The sequence below is a fragment of the Montipora capricornis genome, chromosome 14, assembly GCF_036669925.1.
Source record: "Montipora capricornis isolate CH-2021 chromosome 14, ASM3666992v2, whole genome shotgun sequence".
Classification (NCBI taxonomy): Eukaryota; Metazoa; Cnidaria; class Anthozoa; order Scleractinia; family Acroporidae; genus Montipora; species Montipora capricornis.
Genome location: NC_090896.1, coordinates 31179714 through 31195115, shown reverse-complemented (window position 1 = coordinate 31195115; position 15402 = coordinate 31179714). Strand labels below are relative to the sequence as shown.

General features: G+C 37.3%; 2 protein-coding genes across 7 annotated transcripts in view; one reads left to right on the top strand and one right to left on the bottom strand.

Moving 5' to 3' along the window:
* The first annotated feature begins 2465 nt into the window (after positions 1-2465).
* LOC138031237 (calcium-activated potassium channel subunit alpha-1-like) overlaps positions 2466-15402 on the top strand; it is a 73715-nt gene continuing 60778 nt past the window's right edge. For 4 of the 6 annotated variants that reach the window (XM_068878918.1, XM_068878920.1, XM_068878917.1 and 1 more), the window contains exons 1-6: positions 2466-2864; positions 5160-5221; positions 8635-8728; positions 9944-10055; positions 11221-11296; positions 15195-15270. In XM_068878918.1, coding sequence (XP_068735019.1) covers positions 2538-2864; positions 5160-5221; positions 8635-8728; positions 9944-10055; positions 11221-11296; positions 15195-15270 — 747 coding nt within the window. In that variant the 5' untranslated portion in view covers positions 2466-2537. Of the gene's footprint in view, positions 2865-5159; positions 5222-8634; positions 8729-9943; positions 10056-10086; positions 10156-11220; positions 11297-15194; positions 15271-15402 lie in introns of those variants that run through there. The other 2 variants (XM_068878922.1, XM_068878921.1) reach the window with 2 other exon arrangements.
* The window catches only part of LOC138031239 (uncharacterized), a 7493-nt gene continuing 7455 nt past the window's right edge, over positions 15365-15402 (bottom strand). The window contains exon 4 of the mRNA XM_068878923.1: positions 15365-15402. This exon is cut by the window's right edge and continues 4347 nt beyond it. The gene's annotated coding sequence lies outside the window, so the exon portion shown is untranslated.

Here is a 15402-nt window from a genome sequence, read left to right as displayed (position 1 = left end):
AATCACGCAATATTGCGCCACCTCGATCCAGGGCTCACATTTGAGTTGGCATTTCTATTAATCAATCACAAGGAGTTAATTTTTTTCATGCCAAGCCTACGTTCCCCAAGGGCGCCTTTTCTCTCGCTTTGGGACAAACGCGCGCCCTGGGGACCCCCCCATTGTAGGTTGTTTTTCATGTATATTATTAACAGCGTCTTTTACGAGCGTTGTTAGGAGCTTACTAGAACGGACGACTGCCGACGGTCAACGACACTTACGCTTAACGAAAAACAATAGTTTTAGTGGCAGGCGAAAACAATGGTCTCTGCACCGCATCTGCACGTGCGTTTTACATTTTGGTACATTTCTTTGCCGTCATCTCCTAAATGACGAAGTCCATCGCTGAAATGACCCAAATTTCAAAGTTCGTTGGAGGACGTTAGCACATGACGCGATAAATTTTCAAGGTTCTTCTCTTTACGCTTTCAACTCACTCATACCAGTTTAATGTTCCCTCGACAGTTAAAACATCATTTTTTACGCGAGAACGACATGAAATGGTTTTCGTAGTGATATGAATAACGTACAAACCTCGCTTTTTATAAAATGAAGTCCTCCTTTGCCCGTCGCACACATCTTTCGTTTCCGTAAGCTCACCTAAAAAATAGTCACACGCGCCCCTCAACAACATTTGTTCGTATTAAACAACTATTCGCCGAAGTCGAAGTGATTATCGGTGAATATGAACCGAGACGAAGTATCGGTGAATATTCACCGATAATCACTGAGCCTTCGGCGAATAATTGTTAAATATGAAAAACACGGGTTAATTTCAAAAAAGAGAAAAAAAAAAAAAACACTTCAACGCGGAATCATCTTCACTTACAGTGGCAAAACGACTACTGGCAGCCATTTAGTCCGTCGAGGTGATTATCGGCTGATAATCCGAGATAGCGAGCCAATGAGAGCGCGCGATTTTGTATAATCACCTGTGTGTTTATACTAATTCTTGATATTTCGAAAGTAAGATTTAGGAGGACGTCAATCAAATGTTTCTATGACGAATTCAACTGCCGCCCAAAGAACAGGACCATTGTTAAAACATACATGATGGATGTATGGATGACAGATTCATAAACGGCTTTTCGGGCTCGAAAACTTTCGAGAAACGGGACCAAGAACCGTCCGAACGTCTTTGTTTTTGTTTTTTACGCGGGGTACCGGAATATAAAGCAAAACTCGAGCGTAACTTTTGCGTGATACTCCTTGGCTGGACAGACAACATTGAATTAATAACTGCCTCAGATTAGCTTTGCTACATTTGGAGCGTTTTAGTTTCTTTTGTAAATATTAGTTTCAATTTCAGTCCATTGTGTTAGCAAGCACTTTATTGTCAAACCACAGGCATCCCAAGCTGCCACATAACAACTAACAGCATCGTAAAAATTCGAAAGCCACAAACCCGTCTAAAACGGACACAAGTTTGCCCTCCGATTGCACAGAACAGACGAGGAAAACTGTATGTAGAGGTAAGTGAAGTTTATTTCTACATTTACAGCTTATTTTAGCATTTATAAGCTCAAATTTAATTTTCCCATACAAAGGCTTTAAATCGCATACGGAGCTTGGGCTGCCTGTGGTCAAACCAAGGAGATCTTAGACACGGACGGCAACCGGAAGAAAACATTTTGCGTGCCCGACACAGTGTTGTCTTCCAGATTTTATGCTAATCATCTCTAATGGGGAAACGATACTTAGCAATTTAAATGTGGTTGCGTGAAGATGAGTTAAAAGGGAAAACAGCTCACTTCCGGTTGCCGTCCGCGTCTCAAAAACGCGCGTGCTTCAGAAAACAGCACGGAGTTAATTTTCGTGCTCGCTATTAAATATTCGCAAGAACATTAGGGATGCATTGATAATAATCTTTGAATGCTTTCGTTTTTCTGTAAAAGCAATCTTTATCGGCTTTGGCACTGAGTCCTCCACCAGACACAATTTAAAAAATCTCCATGGAAACTCTCGAATAAATTCTTTGTGTTATGAATAAAGGAAACCCAAAGAATTACGATCATCTCCTTGGGCTGTTATATGACATATTTTGCCAATTGTTCTTATGAAATTGTTGAAGGCTCCAATTTGGCCAAAATATTCTCTGTTTACACTTGTTGCCCGGTTGCCTGTAAAGTTGATTCACTCATTTTGCTCTGAAGAAATAAGAATTGACATACGATCAAAGTAAACGTCAGTTGCTTAGTTGCACTTAATTCGAAAATCACGGTAAACTTAAGCTTCATACAAACAGAAATGAATTTGAAAGCTATGATGAAGATTCCTTCTTTGTATTTCTACCTGTTTCGGACGTTTATTGAAACTGAAAAAGTTCTCCACTTGATATCATTCCTATATTCTTACTATCTATTAATAGCGATAAATAATGAATTACTACCCTCGGCACGATGTTCTGTCATTCATAATTAACGCCAGCTTGTTTGTTCACTGTGCAGATGTAACTGCACAGCAATTTTCATGGCCGTATTTCCTACAACGAAAACAGTATGACAACTACAACTTGCTCTCGAGCAGAACTGCTTCTGAATTGCAAACCAGACTGCTTAGTGGCGCCGCAAGATCGAAAATGGTACTATTTCTTAGGAACAAGCGTAGCTGTCTTCCTTAGCGGTCTTGCGGTTATTTTGATCTCCAGGTTGATAAGGAAAATTTGTGACTCAAAACGAACAAGACTGAACCCCATTAAAAAGGATGGAAACAAGAACGTCAATCGTTTGCAATCATCGGGTGTTTCCAACAGAGGGATTTATGTCCGACTCAAAGAAAAAGCTGCGACCTTGATAACTGCGCAGACTTTCAAAGGCCGATTCCTGGTAAGTGTTGATAGCAGGCCGGTTTGGCTATCGGCGGGTAAAATAAATTTGTATTCTACTTAATTTCGTCTGAAATGCTACCCTTCCCTAATACTCGAACTAACTCTTTCTAACTCGAACTAACTCTATCAAAATCTCCCATCGCTGGTGTCTTCCAGGTTTGGTCATAGCACGTGTCTTTTTGTAAACAAACACATCAAGCACCTCTTAAAGTTTATCCGAAGGGAGATATCTAATCCGGACTACAACAACAAGAAAGAAAAAAGAACTGAAAAGTTGTACTCGACGAGACAACCTTAATTTTAATGATAAATAACTTCCATTTACTAGTGACAAAAATAAGACTTAATGATTCATTTTTTTAAATAGCTTCCTATGGATCCTTAAAGAATTTTTATAATTGTCTTTCTTTCTACTTCTTGTTCCTGTTATGGTAAAGCCAAAATTTGACACTTTTGTTGTGCAGATTTATAATGATAATTTGTCAAAGATGTTGAATTGGTAAGTGACACTCTGCAAGTTGTTTCATTTTTGCAACACACATCACATAATTTCTGATTAACATGAAACATGTGAACCAAAGTGATAATTTGTGATTTATTTAAATTCAACAGCACTTGAATGCTTTTGTGTGTTGCAACACGTTAGCAGTGAAAGAGACCATTTGGGATTAACTTAATTTTTCCACATGCTCATGTTTATGTTCATGTGTATGTGTATGTTCGTTACTGTTTCTTTTGTTCAATCATCTTGTATGCATGCTTTATAACTTACCTCTATATCCTATCCTATAATCTGGAGGAATCACCTTTTAGCAGGCAGTTCTATGACATTCTGAAATTTTGACTTTCAAATTATACTTCTATATCCTATTCTATAATCTGGAGGAATCACCTTTTAGCAGGCAGTTCTATGACATTCTGTAATTTGAAAGTCCTCCAGATTATCGGATAGGATATAGAGGTATAATTTGAAAGTCAAAATTACAGAATGTCATTGAACTGCCTGCTAAAAGGTGATTCCTCCAGATTATAGGATAGGATATAGAGGTAAGTTATAAAGCATGCATACAAGATGATTGAACAAAAGAAACAGTAACGAACATACACATACACATGAACATAAACATTGACCGACTTCTGTAAAATGGACGAAACCGGTATGGATTTGCCTATGAAGACGGATTCGCTTACCTTTCTTTCACCCATGGTGTCCAGAAAAATCTGGCAAACCTAAGAAGTCCCATCAAAACGAAGGTTGAGGATTACTTATCTCTAGGTTCTCTTGGTGTTCCAAGATGGCGGACATATCAAATTTCCAACCATGGGCCAATTCAATACGTGTCAAAATCCCCACCTATGCAGGCTAGGGTAAGGCTCTCTGAGTCAATTTCCTGTCAAGCTCCCTACTATGAGCACGACCCACGCCACGCGAGCTGGTAGCCTGGACCCAAGGTATCCTCTCCTCAATCCCTTCTCAGTTTTATCCAAAACTTGCATAATGTTTTTATATCCACCAGCGCATTGAATATGAGGAAGAAAGGACGACTGCTCTCAGTCTATCCAAAGGTTGGGCAGTGCTGGTGACTGAGCCAAAGTGTTGGCAAAAAGAAGTCTTTTTTAGACATCTAAATGTATTTTTTTTGTAGTAAATAAACTCCTTTAGTCAGCTGGTATATGGCTTGATAACATTCATGCACAGTGAAGAGCAGATCGGATCAGATCCACAAAACTTGGACCAGATCAATAACAAAATTCAGAAGTAGACACATGAAATCCCTAGGTCACCAGTTAAGGTTACTTCCCACCTTCGCAGGTGTCCAGTCTGGTCTGGTCCGGTCCGGTCCGGTCCGGTCCGGTCCAATCTAGGTTTTGCCAATGGCCGGCTGAGACAGGAAGCTTCAAGGGCAGATGTGAAATACTGACATAGATGGGGGTTAGTCTGGCATTAGACCGAGTAAAATACTAAGCATGGTCGGTTTAGGCTGGTTTAGGGGTGAATGGGTTAAAATGTTGCAGTTGTAGATTTATGTAGGTTAAGCAGTATCTGGCGTAATAAAAAGGTTAAGAATAGACCTATTTGATGTGTTTTAAATTTGATGAAATGGAGAAATAAAAAGCTAAAAATTAGTTTTATTCTTCCACAATTTATGCATGCTTTTTGAAAACCTTACGAAACCTGTTTCCACAACCAATTTTTTTTTTCATTTTTCTCGTAATATAAATCTGAAAGAGTCTCAATCTGCATGCAATCTGGAAATTTATTTGTTAGTGAAATTTTCTCATTTTCTTTCAGGTTGCGCTTCATTTTCTTGCAAGTGTGTTATACATTATATTATTCATTGTGGAATCCCACTAGTAAGTAATTTTATTTGAATTGTAGAAATTATATACTGGTCAGTTCTCTACAAGTAAGCCAAAACCATATATTTTTTCAGTGGGTGATGTAACATATCAAACATGGCTGAACAACATGACCCACCTTTAATCCACCCAAAGCATCATGGGAATACATTACACTGCTCTCCCCTTAAAGTTATGAGTCAAGTTTTACAACAAGCTTCTAACTGTATTCCTACAAGATCTTCTTGGAAACACTTGTGCAGTACGCGCCATTGTCTTACAATGATCTTCACTTAGAGATTCACTTACAACTGGTTCAGAAATACTGTATACAGGATTTGTGCAGTTGACTTCATCATTATTAACTTGACTTTAGAACCACTTCTGGCACTCTAACTTCCAACTTGCCTCCATCATTTAGAGGTCACATTACTAAACAACGAAACAGCGAAACAGAGCGCCAAAACACCATGTATGACCCCAATACATTAAATGCTAACTGACAAAGTTTCGATTTAAGATTAAATATTGTTTTAGGCCTAATTATCGGGTCTAATCTCAGTCTTAATCTGAATCCTAATCTTAATCTCAATGAATTAGGAGCAATAATGTTTTAATTAGGCCTAAAACAATATTTAATCTCAAATCCAACCTTTTTTGGTTAGTATTCAATGTATGGTGGGGTTATACATGCTGTTTTGGTGTTTCGTTTGGCTGTTTCAATGTTTCAGTGTTTCCTGGTTTAATAATGCCCTCGTTTAGTGCACTATCACATGCAAATCGTGTGCCTGAACACAATGGTCTTCGCAAGACAGCTCGTGCCTTCTGTTGTAATGGGCTTAAGAGCCTCATCACAACATATCTCTGGCCATTCCCAACATGACAAATTGATGCACTTTAAATTTAATACTAAGTTTAAGGATCTGCAGACATTGCCCAATCTTGACCCCAGAGCTCTTCTCTTGACTGAAGGAGAGAAGAGCTCTGGGAAACCCTAAAACAAAGTGTCTTCTAGTTGGTTTTTGTCAAAAACAATTAAAAGTGTCTCTAATGGGTGCATTCATGTTAGCACGGGGAGTGAGCAGGTGCCGTATGGTTCAAATAGCCATTTTTGGCTAATTAAGAACCCTACGGTTCATGTTCTCCTACATAGAGTTTCCCAGATCCTTGGGTCAATCCGAGGCTCTGGTGACAAGAATGCTCCTGTAACCGGAAAATCTTTATCAATTGCACTCACATTGTAAAGTGCACCTTCAGCACCAATTGAGGAATCCTCATGAGGTAACCTCGAGAGTGCACCGCAATAAGGATCAACGTTCTCAGATCTTTGGTTTTCAATCTCATAATCATAAGCTGAGAGTACCAGAGTCCCCCTCTGCATCCTTGCTGCTGCCAATGGGGTTGGTAGATTTTGGACTAAGAGTAGCTAACATTAACTAAAGGCAAAAAAAACTTGTGATTAGTGATCAAATTAAATTTTTGGCCGACTAGAAGAATTGATGAAATTTCTTGACTCCAAAGAAGATTGACAAACCTCGTGCTCTTTTTGTGAGTATAATTTCTTTCACTTGAACTTGAGTGTTTGACAAACATTAAGCTGATTGGCTGATGACAGCCCCAAGGCTATAACTGGAGGCCTCATAGGCTAACCTTAGCACACGATTCCCATCGTAATGCACCAGGAGTGTATCACTGGACAGGTGAGACTTGCAAGCTTGCAAGCTTCATATGCCTGCTGACATCCCTGTGTCCATGTCCACTGGGCATCTTTCTTTAAGAGTTCATGCAGTGAAGCTAGTGTAGTTATCAAATCTGGTAGAAGTGATCAAGTGGTAATACTAAATCATGCCCAGAAAAGATCTCAGTTCACTATTGAACAACAAAACTGAAACAATTAAACCAAACCTCTGCAAAAATGCTAAACCTTAGGCTTAAACATTACCTCAAGCATAGCATTGTAAAGACCTAATGTTTGCAGTAAAGTTAATTGCAGGTTTGTGTCAGCAATGGTGAAACAATGACCTGCAACTCTAACCTGCTGTTACACCTAGCCCTTCACAGTTTTGCTACATTTGTATCATTTTGATGACCTTAATTTACACTTTGATGCAGCATGAGTGCAACCACAATGATGACGTGATTGCTTCACTAGTGTTCACAGTTCCAACTTTGTTCACTTTCATCCGACTCTCCATTGCCTTAAATAGCAATTAAGCCTCAAAAATAAGGTCATTGGTATTCCAAAGCTTCTTACATAATGTACACCTGGTCCAATGTATTTTAGCATTAAAGTAAGTCCTCACTCAAAGCAGTCTCTCAGAGCTGTTATGAGAAAATCACCATAATTGCAGTGAATGGATAATTCTTTAATTGCAACAACGAAATTGCTGATGGACCTTCTGGCTTTTGATACCAAGTTCCAAAATGAAAACTCCCTGCAATCTCTAGTGGCGCTGGATTATTATAGTGTTTCTCCAGTGCTTTCACAATAATATCAGCAAAGGGAGTGTCCCTTGGTTTTGCAGGTACTAGCTAGCAGATTGGAAGTTTGGGAATGGATCCGAAGTTTTAATGAACTCACACTATATGATCTGTTTGGTTATTATTTACATATGATTAGGAAATCATGTGCTAAGCAGATCATGTGATTTACTACGTACTTCTTTGTCGTTAATTCCCTTTTTTCTGACGACGGATGTATATTAATTTTGTGCTGTGGAAAACATTTATCAATATTAAAAATGAGATTACATTTGATTGGACTTCAGAACTTTAACACAAATTGAGCTGCTCCCAACTAAGTGGCATCAGAGCTCAGTTGGTAGAGCATTCAGGCACTAGTGGCAATGCAGAGATCATGGGTTTGAATTCCATTGGAGCCACCTGAATTATTCAGGTGTCTTTAAGAGACAGTAGTTGCTTAAATTGTCCAGGCAAGTGCAAGGATCACTACACTTTTCACCGGCCCCTTCTAATTAACATTAGACCCGTAGCCCTTGCCCTAATGCCTCGTGGGCTATTGTCCCGGCCGTGGCCCTTGAGGGTGAAGGGTCTAATTGTTTTAGTATCATTAATATTTAACTATAGTCGTACAGCAAAGGCAACGATAAAGTTAGCAAATGCGAGTTGAAGAAATATTTATTTGGGAATAAAACGAAAGAAAGCGTCACGCTTTTCGCTACTAGAGGACTATTAGCCAATCAAAATGCAGGATTTGCATTAGTCCACTACTTGGGTGATACTAGTTAAGAATAATTATTCAGTTGTTATACATTTTACGCTGGTGTTTCACGCCAGAAGCTCATTACCTTCATGTGCATTAACCTTTTTAACCATTATCACTCAGAATCTAGGAAATTGTATAGATAAAATTAATTAATATTGAATAACAATGGTCTGTATTTGCTAATTGCGTTATTTTGTTTTAGCCCTATTGAACACTGCTTGGATTTTTCAAATCAGAGATTATGGCTGTTTGATATTGCTTTTACCCTGTTTTTCCTGTTTTACTTCTTACTTCGGGTAAGTAGAAGGCTTAGCCCTCAGTTAATTATGATGATTATTTTAATTTTATTTCATCTATTTAATAGTACCCCACCTGCACGTGTAAGATCATTCCCAATGTTTGCTTTTCAAAAAGGAATGCTTTAAAATCCAAGTACCAGGGCTAGCAAACACCTAATTACCTAAGTTTTTCTCGTATTTTTAGTTTTTCAGGATTTAAGTTTTTCTCGTATGGGGTACTATGTCCTCAGGATTTACTTTTAGTATTAATTAAATAATGTTTAAGTGGTATTTAAAAAGTATACAATATAATCATGGTTATTATAATAGTTTTTGCGGTAAGTGTTTATAGTTAGGTTGGTGGATGTAACATTGTAGAGCTACTTTGTAGATACATGTTACTGCTGCAATATAAAGTCATTGTCATTATTATTTTATTATTATTACTATTATTATTATTAATATTATTATTATTATTATTATTATTATTATTATTATTATTATTCCTTGTAGACTCAGGCAGGATATTCAGCTGGTTATAGTCCTTGGGAGCAGGTTACAACAAGTCACCACGGGTCCCAGGTCCCTCTTTTCCTTCGAGCTTCTTTTAAACAGGGATAGTACTTTCCCGGCTTAGTATCATGGCTGTCCCCAACAATGCTGTTTTCTGGATAACTTCCAACCTCACCTTCACACCGATTCGCCTCATGTACTCCTTAAAGTTGACTGATACAGCTCCAAGGGCCCCAATAACAACAGGCACTACAATGACTTTTCGCATTTGCCAGACCTTTGCAATTTCATCTTTCAATAGCTGGTATTTCTCTACCTTCTTATTAATTTCCTTATCCTTCACCCTATCATCACCTGGGAGAGCAACATCAATTATCAATTATCATCATTATTACCATTATCATCATCATCATCATCATCATCATCATATATGGTGCCATCCTGGGAGAAAAAAATAGAGGGAGTGTTTTCATGAATGTGGAAAATTAATTTTTGCCAGACCTTTTTGCAAATGGCTTGGTATGTGCCAGCTTCTTGATGTGGGAGTGTTAATGTCAAGCCCTGATTTAAATTATTTATTTATTTGGTTCAAGGAAAGACCAGTCTGCTGCAGTAAGTACATTTCAAAGATAGAAAAAGGGTTTACTTAATAAGCTTAGGGTTAGGCTTGACTAAAAGGTGTAGTTATCAATTTGCATTTGAATTTGCTTTGATTATTAGTTTCTTGCTGCTAATGACAAGCTGATGTTTTGCTTGGAGATGTTGTCCTTGGTTGATTTCCTGACTATTCCAGAAGTCTTTGTTTCCATCTATTTTAGGCAGAACTGGCTGGGTATGGTCATGATATTTTGAGTACAGCATACATTTCTATGATTTACTGGGAAGAGTCATGAGACCTCAGGGAATTTATAAATGACACAGATCTGACTCAGGTTAAGGACGATGACTGCCTTATTTTTCTCATGACAAGGATTATGCTTTCGTTTTCAAGCCTAGGGTTTTCTATAATTATTCTTTTACAAGAGTGTTTTTCTGGCTTTAGTAATCAACATAATAACCCTAAGGCATATAGGCCCTTTGGTTGCGCATGTTTCGTGACCTTGTCAATCATAAAAATGGTTGTGGTACAAAATAGATGCCAGAAATGGAAAGAGCATAATGAAATTAGTAAGGATGTCAATTTTGAGGCCACTGCTTGATGTTTAGTAGTGCGTGATTTTATCTAGCGGTTTGAAAAACTTAAAAGAATAAGGCTGGATGGCAAATCTTGCCACCCAGCCGCTGTTTTCCAGCGTATAAATCCCCGACTGATTTAGTATTTTAAGCATTAAAATTGCTGTCAAATCAAGTACCTAAATGCCAGTGGCCTCAAAATTGACATTCTTACTAATTTGGTCAAGCTCAAGTTCCATTTCTGGCATCTGTTTTGTACTGGCATATGTGCCATGACCATTTTTAATGATTGATATCATGGTTTATGCAAAGGGCCTTTTAAACCCCTTAATTTGCACGGTAACACACACACAAATATAAAGGAATATAAAAGTAAAAAGAAAGGCTGATATCCCAAAGGATGTAATTAACACAGTCAAGTGTAGTTATGGAGTAAAGATATCGATAAAAATCCTTGTGCTCAACAAGAGTGAAACCCATTAACTCGTGAACTAGACAAAGTGTAGAAGCTCTCTCCCTGAGCTAATTATAGGTAGTTATTGTAGAATATTAGTTGCAGGCAAATTATTGAAGATTTCTTTGAAAGTTCTTCCAACATTCCAAGTGATTTGTAATGCATTAATTAAACCCCTAAATATTTAATTTAATGTGCTGTACGAAATCTAACCTTCCTGTAACTTCTTCCTTAACGTCACATCTAAACTTTAAGATGTAATACAACTTACACAACTTAACTTCTTCCTTAACACATCTAAACTTTAAGATGTAATACAACTTACAACGTTTTGATGAAGTGTGGATTTTTTATCATGACAATCTTTTAGGGCTGAGGTTTCTTCGTGCACTGCAGTTTATTAGACTGGCAGATATTTTACAGTACATGGGCATTATAAACTCTAGGTATGTGTACTTTATATCATTGGTTAGGTATCCAAATGAATATAGATGCATCCAATGTGAGTAAGGACTGGGCCAGACCTTGTGGATATTATTGTCACAGCCTGAGGCAGGCGTGGGATGCGTGGCTATATAGTGGCCTCATGGTTAACTAGTGCGCTTGACTCCTGAGCAAGTGGTCTGGGTTTGGGTCATGGCCAGGGAGATTGTGTTGTGTTCTTGGACAAGACACTTTACTCTCATGGTGCCAGTCTCTCCACCCAGGTGTATAAATGGGTACTAGCAAATTTGATGCTGGGGGTAACCCTTTGATGGACTAGCATCCCATCCAGGGGGGAGTAGAAATACTCCTAGTTGCTTCATGCTACAGAAACTGGGATATTAGATCAGAGCAGACTTTACCTTTACCTAGCAGGCAGGTACAAAAGTTGGACCGGATCAACTTGGATTTTTCACCTTGAATCGATGTAAAAAGTGGATAATGCTTCAAGAAATCACGGTAGCCCTAATCTTTATTAACTAAAGCTAACCTTGGTGAAAATTGGGCAAGCATCTGATCAAGCATCTGATCAAATACAGGGTTTTCATTTGAGGCTGGAGACAAGGCATTTCGTCGGGATATTTAACAATAGGTCTGGTACTTTCACGCTATAAATTTTAAGATTGGTTGGCTTCATAAGCTTCTTTGTTTTTCTCTTTGGCCATGGGCTGAAGAAACGCAAGACAATCGTGCAATTCCCTCAAACTAACAAGAAGTCATGTTGCCTTATTTTGTATCTTGTGATGTAATATTATGTAAGCTCGTGTCACATGCTTGCCAGGTGTGATTGTGTCATCTTGTTTTGCTCTCTGAGTTGTTGTTGTGTAAATCGTTCATAAATAAATTTACTAGATTAGATTGCAGTTTCCATCCTTTTTAAATACGGAACAACACGATATGTTACATTTCTAAACAGAAGACTCGACCATTTCCATTCACACAATCAGCTTAGTTTTCTTTTTTTTCTCCAATCTCAAGAATGTAAACAGCATTTCTGCGAGTTTCGGACTTCCTTGAGGGTTCGTTCCCAATGCACTTGCAATAATTGGTCTTACAGCTGCGGAAAATAAGCATGTTGCAGGTACTTTCATTATCAAATCCGGTACTTTGAAAAGCCATCGAAAACCCTGCAAATAGTTTTGGTTTATGACACTACAGGGTGTATTCGCTAGGTCCAAGGTGAGCAATACGACAGTTGATCTGGTCCGCTTTTTGTACCTGCCACAGCCTGGCTTTGATTTGATTTTTACTGTGCTGAATCTGTGTTTATAATAATTTATAAATTTTATTCTGGTTTATACTCAGTCTTGTTATTACCGGTACATGTATTAGTAATTCCTTTTGACAATGTCAATCAATTGAATGTTTTACCGGTATCACATAATTATATGATTATGTAATTATCTGTTGCATTTCTTCCATGACCTTTAATTTTGTCAACATAATGACACTGGACATACCTCAACATGAATTCTTTAACTAAATTTGCATATTTTACTTTCGTAGTTACTAAAACATATATATGGAACCAGCCAAAACCAACATGACAGTCACGCAACATCACACAGACGGCGGTGTACGCAAATATCACACAAACCGGTCTTATTAAGGTATATATTGTGGATGGTTTTGGGTCATTTTGGCTGGTTTTGTTGGTGGTTGTTGGTGGTTTTGGCTGGTTCCATGTTTAACTACCATTTTACTTTATCTGACTGTTAAACATCAGGCTGAAGGAACTAATAGCTTGGGAAAGATTCTAATGGTACTTAATACTGTTTTTTTTCTTTAACAGATTAACTGGTAACAATTAACATATTTTTTCGCTCGCAGTAATAGCTTAATATGAAATTAAAGCTTACTTGCTCAAGACTATAAAAATTGCTCATCAAGCTCTTTTTAACTGATGTGAAATTATGCTTACTGTTTAACCGTCTGTAATCAAGTTGTTCTTTTGTTGCTGTTCCCTCCACCTCTGAATTTCTCTTTCACATTGAATTTGCCTGTTTATGCTGACTAGCCCTCTCTCATTCCACTTGGTGAGCTTCTTCGATACAATTTTGCCTGCTATGTCTGTCTCTGTCCCTCTCCTGACTTCACCATGCATGTTCTTCACTACAATTTTGCCTCTGTTCTCTATCCCTAACTCGCTCCCCTTAGCAATCCTCTTCGCTAACTCTTTGCCTGTTAATTCTTGCTCTCTGCCCCTTTCTTTCCCTTTGCTCTTCACATAAACCCTGTCATCTGCCTGTTGCATTTTACTCTGACTTTCTGTTGCCTGTTGGCATCATGATAGCTATGGTCTTTGGTTTTTCTCAACATGCATTATACCTTGTGAAAATCAAGCCATACACTCAGGATAATCACTGTAATACTGCTCTTCCTTTAACTCAATGCATGATCTAGCAGGTATTTTTTCTAGTTTTTGAAAACTAGAATTTGTTTTTTGAAATTTCACTTATTTAATGATTATACAGTAATGGTTTGTCCACATCAAATAACTAAAAACATAACCATGATCTCATAGAAAAAGTAATCTATAAAACGGAACTCTAGCTGACTCTTTTAATTGAAAAGCATAGACCGAATGCATAAATGGTGGCCAAAAAAATATTCCTTTGTTTATGTGCTAATTAGACTCACTAGCCTCATTTGCATGTACGAAATACAAAAGAAATGTTGCTTGAGAGCGAGTCTAGTGAGTCTAATTAGCACATAGACAAAAGAATATTTTTTTGGCCGCCTTATGCATTCGGTCTATAAAGTTCCACAAAATGTCAACCTGTGTTTAGGATCAACAAGGAGTGAAAACATTAATTAGTGGTATGTGGTAGGACAGTAGTTGCAATTTCATTGTAATAATAATAATAATAATAATAATAATAATAATAATACTAATTCTGGATTCTGCCAGTAACTCAATTGATTTAAAACTCAAAGAAGCTTTTTATATAAATAAGATCAAACCGAAACTTAACAAACAATTGCAGCATTACAACACTTTTCTCACGTTTTAGTTTTCACCTTGATGTTTGGTGTCACCCTGTAAATAGTACCCGCTTTTGTATTATGTAATGTTGTAATAATTTTTTCATCTACCTTTAGACTTTATAACTGTTCACACTTAGGAACTCATTAAACTGATGATGGCATAAGCATGCCGAAACATGTCTTTTAAAAAAGTTGTCTGTTTCTTACAGTATTTATCATACTTGCTACTATTGCGATATGGAAATACTATTATTAGTATATTATTATTATTATTATTATTATTATAATTACTATTAATTACTCGATAGTAATTATAATAAGGCTCATTGCACCTTACAATAATTTACGTAATATATAAAAAGGAAGAAAAATAAAACCCAAACCCATGAACAAGAAAAACAAAAATTCATCAAACATGAAGAATTAAGGAAATGTTTTCCTATTATAAAGAGATGATTAAGTTTCAGTGTGGACTTCAAACAGCTGACAGTCTGCGCTTTCTTAATGTCACTTTCAAGAAGTATTTGATTTGGAAAATATGCATTGAATTCCAACCCATAAAGTACAAAGTTGAAACCAAAGTAACCAAATGAATGCAGTCATACTTGTGTCCTGTATGGTTAATTTTGAGATTATTTTTTAATATTTAAGTGTTAAACTGGCCATTCTTGTTTTGCGTTTAATTTGTTTGTGATAATTGTAGCAATAACATTGTTTTAAAAGGACATGGTTGGACTTTCTCGTCCACACAAGATTGCCTCCTGCATCTCAGTACTGTTGTTTGATTGTTTTAATAGCCATGATAAGTGTTTCTTCCAGTTTGCATTGTTTCGTAATGTGCTGATGTCATTTCTTCCTTGTAATATTTAACAGCGGGACCATCTCACTGACCGTAATGGTTTCAAACTTGGCAGCTCTTCTGTTTACATCTGGAGGAATTGTTTTCTTGGTAAATTTACTTAATACTCTTCTAGTAATGCACTTAACAACATTTCTGGAATCTGAGTGGGCTTATAAATTTCAATTATAATAATTATAATATTATCCTGCATACTTTCTGGTAGTTCATGGCCTTGTCTTG